Source organism: Rutidosis leptorrhynchoides, chromosome 6 (assembly GCF_046630445.1).
Source record: "Rutidosis leptorrhynchoides isolate AG116_Rl617_1_P2 chromosome 6, CSIRO_AGI_Rlap_v1, whole genome shotgun sequence".
Taxonomy (NCBI): Eukaryota; Viridiplantae; Streptophyta; class Magnoliopsida; order Asterales; family Asteraceae; genus Rutidosis; species Rutidosis leptorrhynchoides.
The window spans coordinates 107,648,085-107,670,312 of record NC_092338.1 but is presented as its reverse complement, the minus strand read 5'-3'; the positions used below and the strand labels follow the sequence as shown (position 1 = coordinate 107,670,312).

The 22,228-nt window shown below is 35.1% G+C and overlaps 1 protein-coding gene across 1 annotated transcript; it reads right to left on the bottom strand.

Annotated features, from left to right (window-relative positions):
• Positions 1-17,765: 17,765 nt before the first annotated feature.
• Positions 17,766-19,980, bottom strand: LOC139853950 (uncharacterized). The gene is made up of 7 exons (XM_071843286.1): positions 19,673-19,980; positions 19,465-19,630; positions 19,152-19,255; positions 18,724-19,081; positions 18,529-18,613; positions 18,169-18,456; positions 17,766-18,076 (listed from the first exon to the last, which is right to left on the bottom strand). Exons 1-7 carry the CDS (start codon positions 19,978-19,980, stop codon positions 17,766-17,768), a joined length of 1,620 nt encoding a protein of 539 aa, XP_071699387.1.
• Between the last annotated feature and the right edge of the window lie 2,248 nt (positions 19,981-22,228).

Below are 22,228 nucleotides of genomic sequence, written 5' to 3'. Positions count from 1 at the left end.
GTGTTATTATATGATTTTATTTTAATTTTATAATTATTATTATTTAATGATATGGATAGGACCAGTTTGTGACAAGGGCCACAGAACAGGTTTTTTTATTTAATCTGGACTCCGTTAGGGCAGTCAAATTAAGTACGAAAGATATCAGATAATTGGTAAATACCCGTGTGTGATGGGGTATGGCGTTTAACATAAATATATAAGGATGGCATCAGCCATTTTCTTGAAGTTTCTTGAAATCTCATTTCACACTTCGTACCTTCACTTTCACCTACACCAAAACCCTAATCCTTAATCCTTACTTTAGAGCTCAAATTGTTTGTATCTTTGTGTTCTCTGTGACTTACTAATCCTATCAAGGTAAGAATCATAACATTTCATGCTCTAATCTTTGAGAAAAATGGGTTTTTGTGTGAGTTTGTTGAAAGTATGAATTTGGGTCAAAAATCTTTAATTTGGTGTAGTTTGTGTCAAAATCTTGTGGGTTTATACTCATACATGTTTAGTATACTTGATTTGGTTAGTTTTGGGGTCAAAATCGAGCTATAGAGCAAGAATTGGTGATTTGTTCTTGAAACCCGTAGGTTTTGCTGTTGCTGCTGTTGATGCATGCAACCGCACGGTTGCATATTGTAACCGTACGGGTGCATGGTGTAACCGTACGGATGCAAGTGCAACCGTACGGATGCAGCAGTGTTGTGCAACCGGGCTAGAAACTTGCAACCGCACGGTTACATATTGTGAAATGTCCCGTTCATATTGATTATAAACGTTCCATATTAATTGATTTCGTCGCGAGGTTTTGACCTCTATATGAGACGTTTTTCAAAGACTGCATTCATTTTTAAAACAACCATAACCTTTATTTTATCGATAAAGGTTTAAAAGCATTACGTAGATTATCAAATAATGATAATCTAAAATATACCGTTTACACACGACCATTACATAATGGTTTACAATAAGAATATATTACATCAAAAATAAGTTTCTTGAATGCAGTTTTTACATAATATCATACAAGCATGGACTCCAAATCTTGTCCTTATTTTAGTTTGCAACAGCGGAAGCTCTTAATAATCACCTGAGAATAAACATGCTTAAAACGTCAACAAAAATGTTGGTGAGTTATAGGTTTAACCTATATATTATCAAATCATAATAATAGACCATAAGATTTCATATTTCAATATACATCCCATACATAGAGATAAAAATCATTCATATGGTGAACACCTGGTAACCGACATTAACAAGATGCATATATAAGAATATCCCCATCATTCCGGGACACCCTTCGGATATGATATAAATTTCGAAGTACTAAAGCATCCGGTACTTTGGATGGGGTTTGTTAGGCCCAATAGATCTATCTTTAGGATTCGCGTCAATTAGGGTGTCTGTTCCCTAATTCTTAGATTACCAGACTTTATAAAAAAGGACATATTCGATTTCGATAATTCAATCATAGAATGTAGTTTCACGTACTTGTGTCTATTTTGTAAATCATTTATAAAACCTGCATGTATTCTCATCCCAAAAATATTAGATTTTAAAAGTGGGACTATAACTCACTTTCACAGATTTTTACTTCGTCGGGAAGTAAGACTTGGCCACTGGTCAATTCACGAACCTATAACAAATATGTACATATATATCAAAGTATGTTCAAAATATATTTACAACATTTTTAATACGTTTTACTATTTTAAGTTTATTAAGTCAGCTGTCCTTGTTAGTAACCTACAACTAGTTGTTCATAATTAGATGTACAGAAATAAATCGATATATATTATCTTGAATCAATCCACGACCCAGTGTATACACGTCTCAGGTTAGATCACAACTCAAACTATATATATTTTTGGAATCAACCTCAACCCTGTATAGCTAACTCAACATTACTGCATATAGAGTGTCTATGGTTGTTCTAAATAATATATATAGATGGGTCGATATGATATGTCAAAACATTTGCATACGTGTCTATGGTATCCCAAGATTATATAATATATTAGAATACATGTATAATACAATATAAGTTAGCTAGGATATGATTAATATAGATTTGTTACCAATTTTCACGTAGCTACAACAAGCAAAAATAACCAATCTTGTTTTACCCATAACTTCTTCATTTTAAATCCGTTTTGAGTGAATAAAATTGCTATGGTTTCATATTGAACTTAACTTTATGAATATATACAGAAAAAGTATAAGTTTATAGTCAGAATTACAGGTTACAAGTCATTTTTGTAAAGGTAGTCATTTCAGTCGAAAGAACGACGTCTAGATGACCATTTTGGAAAACATACTTCCACTTTGAGTTTAACCGTGATTTTTAGATATAGTTTCATGTTCATAAGAAAAATTATTTTCCCAGAAGAACAACTTTTAAATCAAAGTTTATCATAGTTTTTAATTATCCAAACCAAAACAGCCCCCGGTTTCACTACGACGGCGTATATCCGATTTTATGGTGTTCATCGTGTTTCCAGGTTTTAAATCATTAAGTTAGCATATCATATAGATATAGAACATGTGTTTAGTTGATTTTAAAAGTCAAGTTAGAAGGATTAACTTTTGTTTGCGAACAAGTTTAGAATTAACTAAACTATGTTCTAGTGATTACAAGTTTAAACCTTCGAATAAGATAGCTTTATATGTATGAATCGAATGATGTTATGAACATCATTACTACCTTAAGTTTTCTGGATAAAACCACTGGAAATGAGAAAAATGGATCTAGCTTCAAAGGATCCTTGGATGGCTTGAAAGTTCTTGAAACAGAATCATGACACAAAAACAGTTCAAGTAAGATTTTTACTCGAAATAAGATTATTATAGTTGTAGAAATTGAATCAAAGTTTGAATATGAATATTACCTTGAATTAGAAAGATAACCTACTGTAAATAACAAAGGTTCATTAATCTTAGATGATTACTTGGAATGGATTTGAAAGCTTGGAAGTAGACTTGAAAACTTGGAAGTATTCTTGATTTTTATGAAACTATACTTATGGAATTTATGAAGAACACTTAGAACTTGAAGATAGAACTTGAGAGAGATCACTTAGATGAAGAAAATTGAAGAATGAAAGTGTTTGTAGGTGTTTTTGGTCATTGGTATATGGATTAGATATAAAGGATGTGTAATTTTGTTTTCATGTAAATAAGTCATGAATGATTACTCATATTTTTGTAATTTTATGAGATATTTCATGCTAGTTGCCAAATGATGGTTCCCACATGCGTTAGGTAACTCACATGGGCTGCTAAGAGCTGATCATTGGAGTGTATATACCAATAGTACATACATCTAAAAGCTATGTATTGTACGAGTACTAATACGGGTGCATACGAGTAGAATTGTTGATGAAAGTGAACGAGGATGTAAGTGTAAGCATTTTTGTTAAGTAGAAGTATTTTGATATGTGTCTTGAAGTCTTTCAAAAGTGTAAGAATACATATCAAAACACAACATGTATATACATTCTAATGGAGTCGTTAAGTCTTCGTTAGTCGTTACATGTAAGTGTTGTTTTGAAACCTTTAAGTTAACGATCTCAAATAATGTTGTTAACCCAATGTTTATTATATCAAATGAGATGTTAAATTATTATATTATCATGATATTATGATGTATGAATATCTCTTAATATGATATATACATTAAAATATCGTTACAACGATAATCGTTACAACGATAATCGTTACATATAAGTCTCATTTCGTAATTCTTGGGTTAGTAGTCTTGTTTTTATATATGTAGTTCATTGTTAACACACATAATGATATATTTAAATATCATTTTATCATGTTAAATATAGTGTATCAAAATCTTAATATGATACATATGTATTTAGTAGACGTTATCATAACGATAATCGTTATATATATCATTTCGAGTTTCTTAACTTAGTAATCTCATTTCTTATGTATATCACACATTGTTAATATACTTAGTGCGATACTTACTCATCATAATCTTATGTCAACCATATATATATGTCTATATATATACCACAACATGTAGTTTTTACAATTTTGTAACGTTCGTGAATCACCGGTCAACATGGGTGATCAATTGTCTATATGAAACTTATTTCATTTAATCAAGTCTTAACAAGTTTGATTGCTTAACACATTGGAAACATTTAGTCATGTAAATATAAATCTCAATTAATATATATAAACATGGAAAATTTTGGGTCACTACAGTACCTTCCCGTTAAATAAATTTCGTCCCGGAATTTTAAACTGTTGAAGGTGTTGACGAATCTTCTGGAAATAGATGCGGGTATTCCCCCGTTTACCAAATAGAACAAAGCCTTTCCAAGGTGAAACCTTAAGCATGACCATTTCTCCAATTTTAAACTCTATATCTTTTCTTTTACTGTCCGCGTAGCTCTTTTGTCGACTCTGGGCGGTTTTCAATCGTTGTTGAATTTGGATGATTTTCTCGGTAGTTTCTTGTATTATCTCCGGACCCGTAATCTGTCTATTCCCCACTTCATTCTAACAAATCAGAGACCTGCACTTTCTACCATAAAGTGCCTCAAACGGCGCCATCTCAATACTAGAATGATAACTGTTGTTGTAGGAAAATTCTGCTAACGGTAGGTGTCGATCCCAACTGTTTCTGAAATCAATAACACATGCTCGTAGCATGTCTTCAAGCGTTTATATCATCCTTTCGCTCTGCCCATCAGTTTGTGGATGATAGGCAGTACTCATGTCTAGACGAGTTCCTAATGCTTGCTGTAATGTCTGCCAGAATCTTGAAATAAATCTGTCATCCCTATCAGAGATAATAGAGATTGGTATTCCATGTCTGGAGACGACTTCCTTCAAATACAGTTGTGCTAACTTCTCCATCTTGTCATCTTCTCTTATTGGCAGGAAGTGTGCTGATTTGGTGAGATGATCAACTATTACCCAAAAAGTATCAAAACCACTTGCAGTCCTTGGCAATTTAGTGATGAAATCCATGGTAATGTTTTCCCATTTCCATTATGGGATTTCGGGTTGTTGAAGTAGACCTGATGGTTTCTGATGCTCCGATTTGACCTTAGAACACGTCAAACATTCCCCTACGTATTTAGCAACATCGGCTTTCATACCTGGCCACCAAAAATGTTTCTTGAGATCCTTGTACATCTTCCCCGTTCCAGAATGTATTGAGTATCTGGTTTTATGAGCTTCTCTAAGTACCATTTCTCTCATATCTCCAAATTTTGGTACCCAAATTCTTTCAGCCCTATACCGGGTTCCATCTTCCCGAATATTAAGATGCTTCTCCGATCCTTTGGGTATTTCATCCTTTAAATTTCCCTCTTTTAAAACTCCTTGTTGCGCCTCCTTTATTTGAGTAGTAAGGTTAGTGTGAATCATTATATTCATAGCTTTTACTCGAATGGGTTCTCTGTCCTTTCTGCTCAAGGCGTCGGCTACCACATTTGCCTTCCCCGGGTGGTAACGAATCTCAAAGTCGTAATCATTCAATAATTCAATCCACCTACGCTGCCTCATATTCAGTTGTTTCTGATTAAATATGTATTGAAGACTTTTGTGGTCGGTATATATAATACTTTTGACCCCATATAAGTAGTGCCTCCAAGTCTTTAATGCAAAAACAACCGCGCCTAATTCCAAATCATGTGTCGTATAATTCTGTTCGTGAATCTTCAATTGTCTAGATGCATAAGCAATTACTTTTGTTCGTTGCATTAATACACAACCGAGACCTTGCTTTGAGGCGTCACAATATATCACAAAATCATCATTCCCTTCAGGTAATGACAATATAGGTTTCGTAGTTAACTTTTTCTTTAACAATTGAAACGCTTTCTTTTGCTCATCTTTCCATTCAAATTTCTTCCCTTTATGCGTTAATGCAGTTAAGGGTTTTGCTATTCTGGAAAAGTCTTGGATGAACCTTCTGTAGTAACCAGCTAGTCCTAAAAACTGGCGTATATGCTTCGGAGTTTTTGGGGTTTCCCACTTTTCAACGGTTTCGATCTTTTCCGGGTCCACCTGGATACCTTCTTTGTTCACTATGTGACCGAGGAATTGAACTTCTTCCAACCAAAATGCACACTTTGAAAACTTAGCGTACACTTTTTCTTTCCTCAATACTTCTAGCACTTTTCTCAAATGTTCTTCGTGCTCTTGATCATTCTTTGAGTAAATAAGTATGTCATCGATGAAAACAATGACAAACTTGTCAAGATATGGCCCACACACTCGGTTCATAAGGTCCATGAACACAGCTGGTGCGTTAGTCAATCCAAATGGCATAACCATAAACTCTTAATGACCATAACGCGTCCTAAAAGCAGTTTTTGGAATATCATCCTCCTTTACTCGCATTTGATGATATCCAGAATGTAAATCGATTTTTGAATAAACAGACGAGCCTCGTAGTTGATCAAATAAGTCATCGATTCTCGGTAGTGGATAACGGTTTTTGATGGTAAGTTTATTCAACTCTCTGTAGTCAATACACAACCTAAATGTACCATATTTCTTCTTGACAAACAAAACAGGAGCTCCCCACGGTGATGTGCTTGGTCGAATGAAACCACGTTCTAAAAGTTCTTGTAATTGACTTTGCAGTTCTTTCATCTCGCTGGGTGCGAGTCTGTAAGGAGCACGAGCTATTGGTGCAGCTCCTGGTATAAGATCCCGGTAATTCTTTCGGAAATACATCAGGAAATTCTTTTTTGACGGGAACATCATTGATGCTCTTTTCTTCAGTTTGTACTTTCTCGACGTGTGCTAGAATAGCATAGCAACCTTTTCTTATTAGTTTTTGTGCCTTCAAATTACTAATAAGATGTAGCTTCGTGTTGCCCTTTTCTCCGTACACCATTAAGGGTTCTCCTTCTTCTCGTACAATGCGAATTGCATGTTTGTAACATACGATCTCTGCTTTCATCTCCTTCAGCCAGTCCATGCCAACTATTACATCAAAACTCCCTAACTCTTCTGGTATCAAATCAATCTTAAATATTTCGCTACCCAGTTTAATTTCTCGATTCTGACATATATAATCTGCTGAAATTAATTTACCATTTGCAAATTCGAGTAAAAATTTACTATCCAACGGCGTCAATGGACAACTTAATTTAGCACAAAAATCTCTACTCATATAGCTTCTATCCGCACCCGAATCAAATAAAACGTAAGCAGATTTATTGTCAATAAGAAACGTACCCGTAACAAGCTCCGGGTCTTCCTGTGCCTCTGCCGCATTAATATTGAAAACTCTTCCGCGACCTTGTCCATTCGTGTTCTCCTGGTTCGGGCAATTTCTAATAATGTGGCCCGGTTTTCCACATTTATAACAAACTACATTGGCATAACTTGCTCCGACACTACTTGCTCCGCCATTACTCATTTCGAAACCATTTGTTCCTGTCGTTCTGTTAACCCCTGGTCCGTAGACCTCACACTTCGCCGCGCTATGACCATTTCTTTTACACTTGTTGCAAAATTTGGTGCAAAACCCCGAGTGATACTTTTCACACCTTTGGCATAGCTGCTTCTGATTGTTGTTGTTGTTGCGATTGTTATTGTTGTTGGGATGATTGTTGTAGTTGTTGTTGTAGTTGTTGTTGTTGTGGTTGTGCCATTTGTTGTAGTTGTGATTGATGTTGTGATTGTTGGGATAGTTGTTGTTGTTTTGGTGACTCTTATCACCGTTTTCCTCCCACTTTCTTTTGACTAACTTCACGTTGGCCTCTTCGGCCACCTGTTCTTTAATTCTTCCCTCAATCTGGTTCACTGGTTTGTGAGCCATTCTACATGCCTTTTGTATGGAGGCAGGCTCGTGTGAACTTATATCTTCTTGGATTCTCTCCGGTAACCCTTTCACAAACGCGTCGATCTTCTCTTCCTCATCTTCGAATGCTCTCGGACACAATAGGCACAATTCTGTGAATCGTCTTTCGTACGAAGTAATATCGAATCCCTGTGTTCGTAACCCTCTAAGTTCTGACTTGAGCTTATTGACCTCGGTTCTGGGATGGTACTTCTCGTTCATCAAGTGCTTGAATGCTGACCACAGTAGCGCGTAAGTAGCATCTTGTCCCACTTGCTCTAGATAGGTATTCCACCATGTTAATGCAATACCTGTGAAGATATGCATAGCGTACTTCACTTTGTCTCCTTCAGCACACTTACTTATGGCAAACACCGATTCAACTTTCTCGGTCCACCGTTTCAATCCGATTGGTCCTTCGGTCCCATCAAATTCTGAAGGTTTGCAGGCAGTGAATTCCTTGTAGGAGCATCCTACACGATTTCTTGCGCCGTTAGCTGTATTGCTAGATTCAGAGTTATTGTTGGTATGTAGCGTGGCCTGTACTGCGGCTATGTTTGAAGCAAGAAAGGCACGAAATTCCTCTTCGCTCATATTCAAGGTGTGTCGAGTAGTCGGTGTCATTTCCTTCAAAATAGTCAAATGAAACAAGTTAATCATACAGAATATTAAGAGTAGTCAATAGTATCTCGTAGCATAATATGAACTCATTTATAAAAGCTTTTTCTTCATATTAGCGTTTTATAAGTTTAAATTCGGGTACTACCTACCCGTTAAGTTCATACTTATTAGCTAATATACAATTCAACTACTCCAATTCCATATGAAAAACTGATTATAATAATATATCACATACAATTATTCTTCAAACTTACAACTTCGCTATATTACATATAACATGAAATATAGTACACTATGATACAGGACAGTTTTGAAGATAAATCTAGTTAATACGCAAGTTGTTCAGCAAAGGAAATAAAGACACGTAATTCATAAGTCCAGAAACAAGTCATGCATTCTGGTTTTACTAAGACGACTTCCCATCCTTGGTCTTGTGGAAAATAACCGTTATGACCATTAGCTAGGCAGCATGTTGTAATGTCGTCAAAAGGACGAGGGTTTCGTAATGTTCAACAGCCCCGTAATAATCTAAAAACCTTGTTTCTCACCCCAACTACTTTATCCGTCAATTGTGGGAAAGTTTTATTTAAAAGCTGCAATCCGATGTTCTTTTTCTCAGTTTAGTAAGAAGCGAACATCACTAACCTGTAAGCATAACATGCTTCTTTATGTTGCATGTTAGAAGCTCTTTCTAATTCACGAAATCCTATGTTGGGATATGTTGAGTCAAAATAGGTTCTTAACCCGTAGCGTAAAATTGCATTTGGGTACCCGCATTTAACGCTTTAAAGAAAACACGGCGTAACTTACGGTCTCCCCAATGTGAAATACCCCACCTATCAAAGGAAAGCCTTTTATAAACTAAGGCATTTCTGGAAAGTCTTTCAAATGTTTGACAAGTTAATTTCACCATAACTAAATGTGCTGATGAATTCTGACCAACTCTAGACAAGATTTCCTCAATAATATCCTCTGGTAGGTCTTCTAAAATATTCGGTTGTCTACCCTTAACGTCCATTTTGTTTTTATACTGTAAAATAGATAAGGATTAGATTCGTAAAAGATAATTAACAAACAATACAAGAAATTTTTACATAGAACATAAAAGTACAAGCACACTACAATACATATAATACACAACATGATTACAACCTTCTAATCTGAATCACTGGTTTTTTCTTCTTCGGACTTGGTTCGTTTTCCTAATTTTCTAGGAATATATGGTGTTCCTCTAATACGAGCCGTCATTTTCCATAATGGTTTAGAAAAACCTGGTGGTTTAGAGGTTCCCGGGTCATTGTTACATTTTAGGAAATACGGATGTTGTCGATACATATAAAGTTCATCGGGGTTGGAATCGGGTTTCTCTATTTTTATACCTTTTCCCTTATTATTTTCTTTCGCTTTATTAAATTGGGTCGAGGTAATTTCTATAACATCATCGGAATCCTCATCAGGATCCGATTCATCGGAAAATTGGTAATCTTCCCAATATTTTGCTTCCTCGGCGGAAACACCATTGACCATTATTAACTTTGGTCCGTTGGTTGAGGATTTTCTTTTATTTAATCAAATTACTATAGGTATCAATATTTCTTCCTCCGGAACCTTTTCTTCTTCTGGTTCCTCCTCTTCCGTTTCATCCTCTTCTTCCGGTTCCTCCTCGGGAATTTGTGAATCTTTCCAAAATATATTCGACTCTTCATTATTATTAGGTGAATCAATGGGATTTGTACTAGAGGTAGACATCTATCACACAATATCAAACACGTTAAGAGATTAATATATCACATAATATTTATATGTTAATAATATATAGTTTCCAACAAAAATGTTAAGCAATCATTTTTAAAGAAAACACGGTCGAAGTCCAGACTCACTAATGCATCCTAACAAACTCTATAAGACACACTAATGCAAATTTTCTGGTTCTCTAAGACCAACGCTCTGATACCAACTGAAATGTCCCGTTCATATTGATTATAAACGTTCCATATTAATTGATTTCGTCGCGAGGTTTTGACCTCTATATGAGATGTTTTTCAAAGACTGCATTCATTTTTAAAACAACCATAACCTTTATTTTATCAATAAAGGTTTAAAAGCATTACGTAGATTATCAAATAATGATAATCTAAAATATACCGTTTACACACAACCATTACATAATGGTTTACAATAAGAATATATTACATCAAAAATAAGTTTCTTGAATGCAGTTTTTACATAATATCATACAAGCATGGACTCCAAATCTTATCCTTATTTTAGTATGCAACAGCGGAAGCTCTTAATAATCACCTGAGAATAAACATGCTTAAAACGTCAACAAAAATGTTGGTGAGTTATAGGTTTAACCTATATATTATCAAATCATAATAATAGACCACAAGATTTCATATTTCAATATGCATCCCATACATAGAGATAAAAATCATTCATATGGTGAACACCTGGTAACCGACATTAAAAAGATGCATATATAAGAATATCCCCATCATTCCGGGACACCCTTCGGACATGATATAAATTTCAAAGTACTAAAGCATCCGGTACTTTGGATGGGGTTTGTTAGGCCTAATAGATCTATCTTTAGGATTCGCGTCAATTAGGGTGTCTGTTCCCTAATTCTTAGATTACCAGACTTTATTAAAAGGGGCATATTCGATTTCGATAATTCAACCATAGAATGTAGTTTCATGTACTTGTGTCTATTTTGTAAATCATTTATAAAACCTGCATGTATTCTCATCCCAAAAATATTAGATTTTAAAAGTGGGACTATAACTCACTTTCACAGATTTTTACTTCGTCGAGAAGTAAGACTTGGCCACTGGTCGATTCACGAACCTATAACAAATATATACATATATATCAAAGTATGTTTAAAATATATTTACAACATTTTTAATACGTTTTACTGTTTTAAGTTTATTAAGTCAGCTGTCCTTGTTAGTAACCTACAACTAGTTGTCCATAATTAGATGTACAGAAATAAATTGATATATATTATCTTGAATCAATCCACGACCCAATGTATACATGTCTCAGGTTAGATCACAACTCAAACTATATATATTTTTGGAATCAACCTCAACCCTGTATAGCTAACTCCAACATTACTGCATATAGAGTGTCTATGGTTGTTCCAAATAATATATATAGATTGGTCGATATGATATGTCAAAACATTTGCATACGTGTCTATGGTATCCCAAGATTACATAATATATTAGAATACATGTATAATACAATATAAGTTAGCTAGGATATGATTAATATAGATTTGTTACCAATTTTCACGTAGCTACAACAAGCAAAAATAACCAATCTTGTTTTACCCATAACTTCTTCATTTTAAATCCGTTTTGAGTGAATCAAATTGCTATGGTTTCATATTGAACTTAACTTTATGAATCTATACAGAAAAAGTATAAGTTTATCGTCGGATTTCAGGTTCCAAGTCATTTTTGTAAAGGTAGTCATTTCAGTCGAAAGAACGACGTCTAGATGACCATTTTGGAAAACATACTTCCACTTTGAGTTTAACCGTGATTTTTGGATATAGTTTCATGTTCATAAGAAAAATCATTTTCCCAGAAGAAAAACTTTTAAATCAAAGTTTATCATAGTTTTTAATTATCCAAACCAAAACAGCCCCCGGTTTCACTACGACGGCGTATATCCGATTTTATGGTGTTCATCGTGTTTCCAGGTTTTAAATCATTAAGTTAGCATATCATATAGATATATAACATGTGTTTAGTTGATTTTAAAAGTCAAGTTAGAAGGATTAACTTTTCTTTGCGAACAAGTTTAGAATTAACTAAACTATGTTCTAGTGATTACAAGTTTAAACCTTCGAATAAGATAGCTTTATATGTATGAATCGAATGATGTTATGAACATCATTACTACCTCAAGTTTTCTGGATAAAACCACTGGAAATGAGAAAAATGGATCTAGCTTCAAAGGATTCTTGGATGGCTTGAAAGTTCTTGAAACAGAATCATGACACGAAAACAGTTCAAGTAAGATTTTCACTCTAAATAAGATTGTTATAGTTGTAGAAATTGAATCAAAGTTTGAATATGAATATTACCTTGAATTAGAAAGATAACCCACTGTAAATAACAAAGGTTCCTTGATCTTAAATGATTACTTGGAATGGATTTGAAAGCTTGGAAGTAGACTTGCAAACTTGGAAGTATTCTTGATTTTTATGAAACTATACTTATGGAATTTATGAAGAACACTTAGAACTTGAAGATAGAACTTGAGAGAGATCACTTATATGAAGAAAATTGAAGAATTAAAGTGTTTGTAGGTGTTTTTGGTCGTTGGTATATGGATTAGATATAAAGGATGTGTAATTTTGTTTTCATGTAAATAAGTCATGAATGATTACTCATATTTTTGTAATTTTATGAGATATTTCATGCTAGTTGCCAAATGATGGTTCCTAAATGTGTTAGGTGACTCACATGAGCTGCTAAGAGCTAATCATTGGAGTGTATATACCAATAGTACATACATCTAAAAGCTGTGTATTGTATGAGTACGAATACGGGTGCATACGAGTAGAATTGTTGATGAAACTGAACGAGGATGTAATTGTAAGCATTTTTGTTAAGTAGAAGTATTTTGATATTTGTCTTGAAGTCTTTCAAAAGTGTAAGAATACATATCAAAACACAACATGTATATACATTCTAATGGAGTCGTTAAGTCTTCGTTAGTCGTTACATGTAAGTGTTGTTTTGAAACCTTTAAGTTAACGATCTCAATTAATGTTGTTAACCCAATGTTTATTATATCAAATGAGATGTTAAATTATTATATTATCATGATATTATGATGTATGAATATCTCTTAATATGATATATACATTAAAATATCGTTACAACGATAATCGTTACATATAAGTCTCATTTCGTAATTCTTGGGTTAGTAGTCTTGTTTTTACATATGTAGTTCATTGTTAACACACTTAATGATATATTTAAATATCATTTTATCATGTTAAATATAGTGTATCAATATCTTAATATGATACATATGTATTTAGTAGACGTTATCATAACGATAATCGTTATATATATCATTTCGAGTTTCTTAACTTCGTAATCTCATTTCTTATGTATATCACACATTGTTAATATACTTAGTGCGATACTTACTCATCATAATCTTATGTCAACCATATATATATATATATGTCTATATATATACCACAACATGTAGTTTTTACAATTTTGTAACGTTCGTGAATCGCCGGTCAACATGGGTGATCAATTGTCTATATGAAACTTATTTCATTTAATCAACTCTTAACAAGTTTGATTGCTTAACATGTTGGAAACATTTAGTTATGTAAATATCAATCTCAATTAATATATATAAACATGTAAAAGTTCGGGTCACTACATATTGTAACCGTACGGATGGAGGCTGTAAACGTACGGATGCACCTGCAACCGTACGGGTATATATCAGAACCTGTTTTGTTGTTTAAGTGTTAGTTTTTAGCTGTTATGCTACCCATTTGTATAGTGATGGAGTATATATATATATATATATATATATATATATATATATATATATATTTATATATATATATATATATATACACACACACACACACACATTGTGATTGTGATATTGTGAGTATTTGGAATATGATTTGCTAACTTGTGAGTATTGTTTTCAGGTGATACAGACGAGGAGAAGACTCGGTGACATTAGACTACCGAGTGATGCCGGTATCGGTGAGTGGGACTAACTGGAGTATATAGTATAGAGTAGCATGTTATATTATGATTGCCATGCTTGTTAGATATACTTGCTATTATGGTTAGTTAGTATGTTGTGATGACTGCATGTTAGTTGATGCTTGTCTGCTGGAGCCCAGTGCATCCATATTGTGTGGTAGCCTCGGTAGGAGAGATCAACCTGCGGGTTGGGTTCCTCTGTGGTAACCTAGACAGTCGTGGTGTATATATGTGTGAATGACACGTATGTCGCGTGTGGATTATATATATACAACACGGTGGTGGAGGAACTTCTGGTAAGTCCCAGTCCGATCAGCTGGTGGTTAATGGTTTGGCCAAGCCGTCAGAGTCTCTGTAGACGGCACTTGGGTGATGTTTATGTGTTATATTATGTGACATGATTAGTATGACGGTTCCTGTATACTATTGCATGTAGTTAGTTGCACTCACTTAGCTTCGTGCTAATCCCCCACATCTTCCTTGCAGGTTATGAATTTGTTGTATGCTAGTTATCAGGGTGAAGATGGGATGTTGGAAGATATGTTTGACAAAGCCGGAAACTCTGATGTCGTGTCTTTTATATTAAAAGTTGTTGTAATATTTAATATAACACCCAGACTTTTAAATATTAACGTGTATACTATAATCAAGTGGATTTTATATGATATATATATTATAACCAGGTCTTCCGCTGTATTTAAAAAAAAAATCAGGGGTGTTATTCTTAATCAAACACAATTAATTTCAATCACTAAACATTAAATCCAAATTATACAACAATCCAATCTCGAGTTTCACATTCAAGTAAACACTCAAATTATTTAGTCTAGCATATTAAAGTTGCAAGAAAGAAAACAATAATCAAAACAATAAGTATTCATGATTACAAAGAAAACAACTAATGATTGAATCGAGTACCCAAAGTAATATATGATGGAATGAAATTAAAGGATGAACTAATCTTCAATAGTATGATCCAAGTCTTCAAAAAGCTCTCCAATTCGTAGCCTAAAAACTGCATACCCTTATTAGGGTAAAACCTCGTCTATTTATAGTTGGACAAAAAGTAACCAGTTCGACTCCGCGTCGCGGCCGTGATCACTGGATCGCGACCACGACCTTGCACCTGAATTGCGATCGGGATCAGACAGTCATGGCCGTGATCCGCCTGTTTTCGATTCTTCCAAGTTTTGTTGATACGTTATGGCCGGGATTCACTTAGGTGCGGCCGTGATCAGCTCCAGACTCAATAACACTTCATTTTTTCGCGTTTAAGCTTATTTTGTGCTTATGTAAAACCAATACTTAGCCGAAAATAATCAAAATCTTAAACCAAAGACCTCTGGAGCCAAAATAATCAACTTCACTCAAATAACCGCAAAAGTCTCCAAGTCTTCGAAAATAAATAACAATAAAGACCCGATATCGCGATATAATATATGTATAATTTGAGCGATATCAAATCCCCTACACTTGAACCTTGCTTGTCCTCAAGCAAGTCTATCTTCAAATAATATCAACTTATGTAGAAATAAACATACTCAGACAGGTCTTCAAAAATTTGAGAATCAAGACATACCGATATCATCTTCAAAAGCAATAATTCCATATCGTGTAGTCTTCAACAAAACAAGCACAAGGTTCAAGCCTTCAATCAAATACAATCTTCCAAAATCAAACATGTGATTATCAAACAGCTTCATAACCAGAATCAAGAGCACCACGTACGGAACCAAGAGAAATTTGGCCTTACGGAAAACAAGGCCTTAAGAAAACCATTTTATATTTTAAGAACGGGAAAACTAGTTAAGTTTTTACACAAAACAAGTTTTCCAGAAATTTTGGGTTTTAAGGTTATGTGCTTTCAAAGCCATCCCCGTTTTGGGACAACTGCACGGACAATTGTTACCCTAGTATATTATCTAGGATAAACTACTTCCCGGTTTGAAATCAATGAGATAACATTTGTCTTGGGCTCAAAAGGCGGTGTGCATACAAGTTATCCCGGTTGTGGGATGGCCGCATGGGTAGTTGCCAACCTGGTATCACCGAAGTGAACTACCTCCCGGTTTGAAGGCGATGAGATGACAAGTACCTTGGGTGTAAAGCTTTTGGGGGGTCTATTTCATGAAACCTGAAAGACTTTACTTCCAAGCAATGGTCTTTTGAAACTCAACTTAACTTGTAAGACTTTACTTATAAGTTTCAAAAGACTTTACTTCCTAAGAACAACATGGGAGGACTCGATTCTCCCGGAAGGGTTTAAACACTTGTTTGATTTATTTAAGGTCCTTAGACCCCACTTCACACGTATCTAGCTTTTACGCTATTTTTAAGTAAATGTAGGAAGCAGATACTACATTCCCAAATTTAAAAGGGTACCATGGCTTTTGATCATGGCGTGTGTTATCTAGCAACACTAGCACGAATCCATTGCTCTTCATCAAGAAGACAACACATGTTGAAGCTCGAGGCTCCTCTTCCCACGGTACGATAAATCGGTGTAATACATCGTGAAATGAAGCATTAACCAATGTCAGTATAAAATGATGTAGATTAGGAAGTCTCCTACACCAAGTAAGACGGGCATTCGGAAGACTTGACTTCCTTCATGGATGGACTTGAATCATCCTATAATTTGGATATTTAAAATCCTGGAAGACTTTGCTTCCTTATTTTTAACAAAAACTTGCTCAAAAAGTTCATAAAATTTTCAAGTTGGCGACAAATGTCCGCGAGGATTTATCTTCCCCCCACACTTAAAATCATGTAATACCCTCATTTACATGAAATCTGATAATTAAAGATAAATTCAAGAGGACAATAGTGAAAAGGGAAAAAGAAACAGAAACCCGGATTTTTAGATCGAAGATCATGGAGAGACGGTGCACGATGGCGCTAAATTTACTGCCAACATAAGAACATCGGCATCCACTCGAACATGAATCACACAATAATCATCAAATGCAAAAGGTGCTGAACTTAATGGCAGTCTTTAAAAATTAACATCATGCGAATCACCATAACCTACAAATAAAATAAAAACCACGCATGCAAGGGATGGGGTGGTACCATCGCGGTACCGAAACACCCCATCAAATTATCCAAGTACATAGTTTAACGATATCAAATACAGTTATCCGATTTACAAACCAAAGAAATAAAAATAGTCTTAAACAAACAACAAATAAAAGGAAAAACGCATTTTGGTCTGGAGCTGAATCGCGGTTCCTATTGGGGTAATCCCAGTTGTGATCAACCTTGTATCTGGTACCAGTTTTTTCTGACACCTGAATCGCGATCGCGATCCGGTGTATCCCGATCGTGATTGAGCTTGTTCCTGAAACTCTAATTTCTGTAAATATATATCGCGATCGCGATACCCTGTGTTCCGATCGTGATCCAGTCCCCAGCTTTTTTATTATTATCATTTTTATGGGTTTTATGGTTTTAAAATGAATGCAACATAAATGAAAAGAATTGCTTACAAACTTTACAAGGTTGTGCAATGTTTATTCCGGAGTCGAGCACTCGACTCCTCTTCCTTCTCAACTGATGCCTGGATGGTATGCGGTTCCATCCTTCAACCCACCAGAACCTTTAATCAAATTCCTATACCCAATCACATTTAATAACCAAACATCTGCCATCTTTGACTCCTTGGTCAACTCCCTAAGTTTTTCCTTTTTCTTTCTAGAAAGATTTGACATCAATCTGTTCCTAACATGCTCATCTTTCTCAGACATTGAATTCCTAACCCGATTATACAACTTCCTCATAGATTTATCAATAACTCTATCCTCGGGCGTATCAACAAGCTTTTCCTCTACCATTCTCCCACACTTATTTGGTTTACTAGCTTCAGTTTCAACAATAGTAATTACATTCACAGAATCTACAGGTGTGGGTGGTGGTTTAACACTAAACTTAGTTTGAAAGCTTAAGGTTTACCTCTATCCCTTAAAATCAATTTACAAGTTCTCCAGTCAGTGAGTGCACCTGCAGTTGCTAAAAATGGTCTACCTAACACAATCGGTACAACTTTATCTTCCGACATATCAACAACTACAAAGTCTGCTGGAAACTCTAATTCACATACCTTAACCACCAAATTTTCAGCAATCCCTATGGGCTTACTAATTGACTGGTTAACCAACCTAACTCCAGTATTAGTCAATTTAAGTTCATTTAAACCCAAACGTGAATAAACAGACAATGACATAAGATTGATACTCGCACCTGAATCAGTTAAACACCTAAATATTTCAGAGTCATCAATCCTACAGGACACTATGAATTTCCTGAGATTACCTAACTTTGGTGGAATATCACTCTTTTCCAAAATAGCAACACATTCCGCTTCAAGAAATGCGGAGGATGCCTGCCCATGCTCACCCTTCTTTGCCATTAAATCTTTTAAAAATTTCCCATAATTGGGCATACCTGCAAGAACATCAACCAAAGGTACATGCACACAAATATTATCATTAGTATTAATAGACTTACAAACAGTGTCCTTTGGTTGCTTGGATTGAATAGCCTTGGATATGGAATGGGCGGCTTGTAAACTTTCAATTTAGGTGAAGGTTTCACCTCCTCTTCCACTTCACTTTCACCAACACTAAACTCAGGAGACTCGGTAATCTCCACACTTTTCATCTTCGACTCTTGACTACCCGAATTAGAAGAACTTCCTGTCATCAAACTCATCAAATAATTACCATAAGCGGGAGTAATATCACTAACTCGAATCCAACCGTCTACACCATTATGAGTATAAGTTGGAATAACTTCATCGAAATCATAACCCTCATCACCAGAAATAGCATTAACATGCGAATAGGTAGGAACCTGGCTCTTTATTCTTCACATCACTCCGATTATTATTAGTCAAGATTGTTCGAGGTGGCCCATTGACATTCGGATTAGCTTACATATTCGAAGGGAGAGCACCCGATGGTCTCTTCGTTAGCGACTGAGCTATACGCCCCACATCCCGTTCCAAATTCTGTATTGAGGCATGCTGACTTCTCACTTGCTGTTTTGTCGAATCACTATCTTACCTCAAAGCAAAAATACTCTCGTGCATCTTTATGATAAAACCCTTAGCAACTCCTCTAATGAAGGCATCTTATCCACATACGACTGATTCTGATTTCGATTAATGAACCCCGGTGGTCCATTCCTCTAATAACCCGAACTACCTCCTTGGTACTGATTATAGTATTTATTATCCAAGTAGTTCACCTGCTCTTCCATAGTTTCCTGATTACAATCTTTTGTAAGATGTGGTCCCTGACATAACTCACAACCAACCTTTATCGCGTGCATCTCTTTAGTCATAGAATACATCTGTCTTTTAAAGGTTGCAAGTTGAGCCTTAACTGAAGCAAGCTCGTCACTAGTTTCGGTACTAGCAACGTGAGAAGAGCGAGAAACATCCATCTCTTGATGCCAATCATAAGAATGCGTAGCAGTTTTGGAGATGATGTTGTAAGCTTCATCCGGAGTCTTTTTCATTAACGAACCACCTGCAGCAATATCAATTTCTTTCCTAGTTGGCACATTAACACCCTTATAAAATATCTGAACCTTGTTAAAATTGCTCAACCCGTGTTGAGGAAACTTTCGAAACATTTTACGAAAATGGGTCCAAGCATCATAGAGTGTCTCATTTGATTTCTGTACAAAGTGATTAATGTCACTCTGTAATTTAGCAGCCTTAGAAGCGGGAAAGAAACGCTGCAAAAACCTGTCTTCCATCGTATTCTAACTACCAATTTCACCATCGGGCAATGATTCTAACCAGTCCTTGGCATCGTCTTTTGAAGACCAAGGAAAAACCCTCAAATAGATAACCGTATCTACAACTTGGGCAATCTTAAACAAATTACATATACTTTTGAAGTTCTGAAGATGCTCGAATGCATCCTCTTTCGGTGTACCCCTGAACTGGCACTAGTAAGTTATCATATTCAAAATATGCCCTTTAACCTCAAAATTCGTGGTGACTGCCGGTTGTCTAATGGCATTCCCATTACCAACCCTCGTGGCTTTCATCATTGCTTTCATCGATTGACCTTCCTCTCCTTCAGCCATTATCACTTCTTCTTTCTTAATATATTCAAAATTCGGAATATAAAAAGGTAATTCAGCGAAAGCTTCGGCGATTTCCTGTTCTTCTTTAGATTTGATGCGTGTATGGTAAATTCTAGACGGTTCCAGAGTTATTTGTACCTAACCTATAATCACACCAAAACAAAACCGCGCGTAAATCCGAATAAAATGACAGTAAAGTAACTTTTGCGAGAATTGCTTCTCACAAAAGGATTGAATAATTAAAAGTATGCTTAAAATCACATTGTAGAACCGCTCCCCGGCAGCGGCGCTAAAAAATTTTTGGTGTGAAATCGTACCTTAAAATGACTAGCTAAAAAGTTAACAATTAACACACAATTACAGGCAACTATAACCCGATCATGCAGTAACGTATAAGTAATTTGACCAGTTCGTTCCACAGAGAGCACTTTTAATCGAGATCTTAAAACTAGTAATTATCCTAGGAGTTTAATAAACGAGGTTTGGATTTTATTTTAATTCACGCAATCAACGTGAAGCAAATGAAACGAATTAACAATTAAGAGAAAATGGTGTCACTATTAATATGAATTGTTCTTGCAGTTATTACCGATTGTTATGTCCTTAATATAGTTGTATGACTTCTCACAAAGTTCAAATCAATTTAAGTTATTAACTCACATAAACCTTCTTCAAAAGATTAAACTATATTTGATAAAAACTAATGAGACTTGATTTTGACTAAACTCACGTAAAATCCTAACCATAACAATCACTTGCAATAGTTACACTGTTATGTAGTTCACAACCCTGTTAATTATCAATTAAACCAATGACACAATCACTTGAAATCACTTATCTAATTGTCTAGATCACCTAAGTGTTGAAACATAAATTGCATCTCAATTTAACTCACATTAAATGATTAACAACCTATGTAATTGAATTAAGAATGTACAACATGCATAACAATGGATCCTTAATCAAACACAATTAATTTCAATCACAAAACATTAAATCCAAATGATAGAACAATCCAATCTCAAGTTTCACATTCAAGTAAACACTCAAACTATTTAGCCTAGCATATTCAAGTTGCAAGAAACAAAACAATAATCAAAAAAATAAGTATTCATGATTACAATGATAAAACTAATGATTGAATCGAGTATCGAAAGTAATAAATGATGGAATGAAATTAAAGGATGAACTAATCTTCAATGGTATGATCCAAGTCTTCAAAAAGCTCTCTAATTCGTAGCCTAAAAACTGCATACCCTCATTAGGGTAAAAACCTCGTCTATTTATAGTTGGACAAAAAGTAACCAGTTCGACCCCGAGTCGCAGCCGTGAACACTGGATTGTGACCGCGACTGCGACCTTGCACCTGAATCGCTACCGGGATTGGCCAGTCATGGCCGTGATCCGCCTGTTTTCGATTCTTCCAAGTTCTGTTGATGCATTACGGCCAGGATCCACTTAGTTACGGCGTGATCAGCTCCAGACTTAATAACACTTCATTTTTTTGTTTTAAACTTATTTTGAGCTTATGTAAAACCAATACTCAGCCGGAAACAATCAAAATCTTAAACCAAAGACCTCTGGATCCAAAATAATCAATTTCACTCAAATAACCGCAAAAGTCTCCAAGTCTTGGCAAATAAATAAGAATAAAGACCCGATATCACGATTTAATATATGTATAATTTGCGCGATATCAAGTTTGCATATCTATACGGAGGTAAACAACAATATTGTATATTAATTTTTGTAACCATAAGACATTTTGTATATTCATTTTTGTAACTGCAGGTAGATCTGATATAGCAAGCATTCTGAGGTAGCATAGGTTTTTACCAGCTGATCAAGTTGTTGGTGTTGTTAAGACTTGTGTTCAAAATAGTGTCGACGATCTGTCTATAACTCTGAAAGT

What these genes read in the sequence shown, in the direction of transcription:
- LOC139853950 (XM_071843286.1), bottom strand. Translation starts at nt 19,980, where the DNA reads ATGGAAGACAGGTTTTTGCAGCGTTTCTTTCCCGCTTCTAAGGCTGCT. An exon ending in GCAACCAAAGGACACTGTTT is followed by an intron (nt 18,614 to 18,723) that starts GTAAGTCTATTA and finishes ATGGCAAAGAAG; the next exon opens with GGTGAGCATGGGCAGGCATC. An exon ending in TGATATTCCACCAAAGTTAG is followed by an intron (nt 18,457 to 18,528) that starts GTAATCTCAGGA and finishes TAACTGATTCAG; the next exon opens with GTGCGAGTATCAATCTTATG.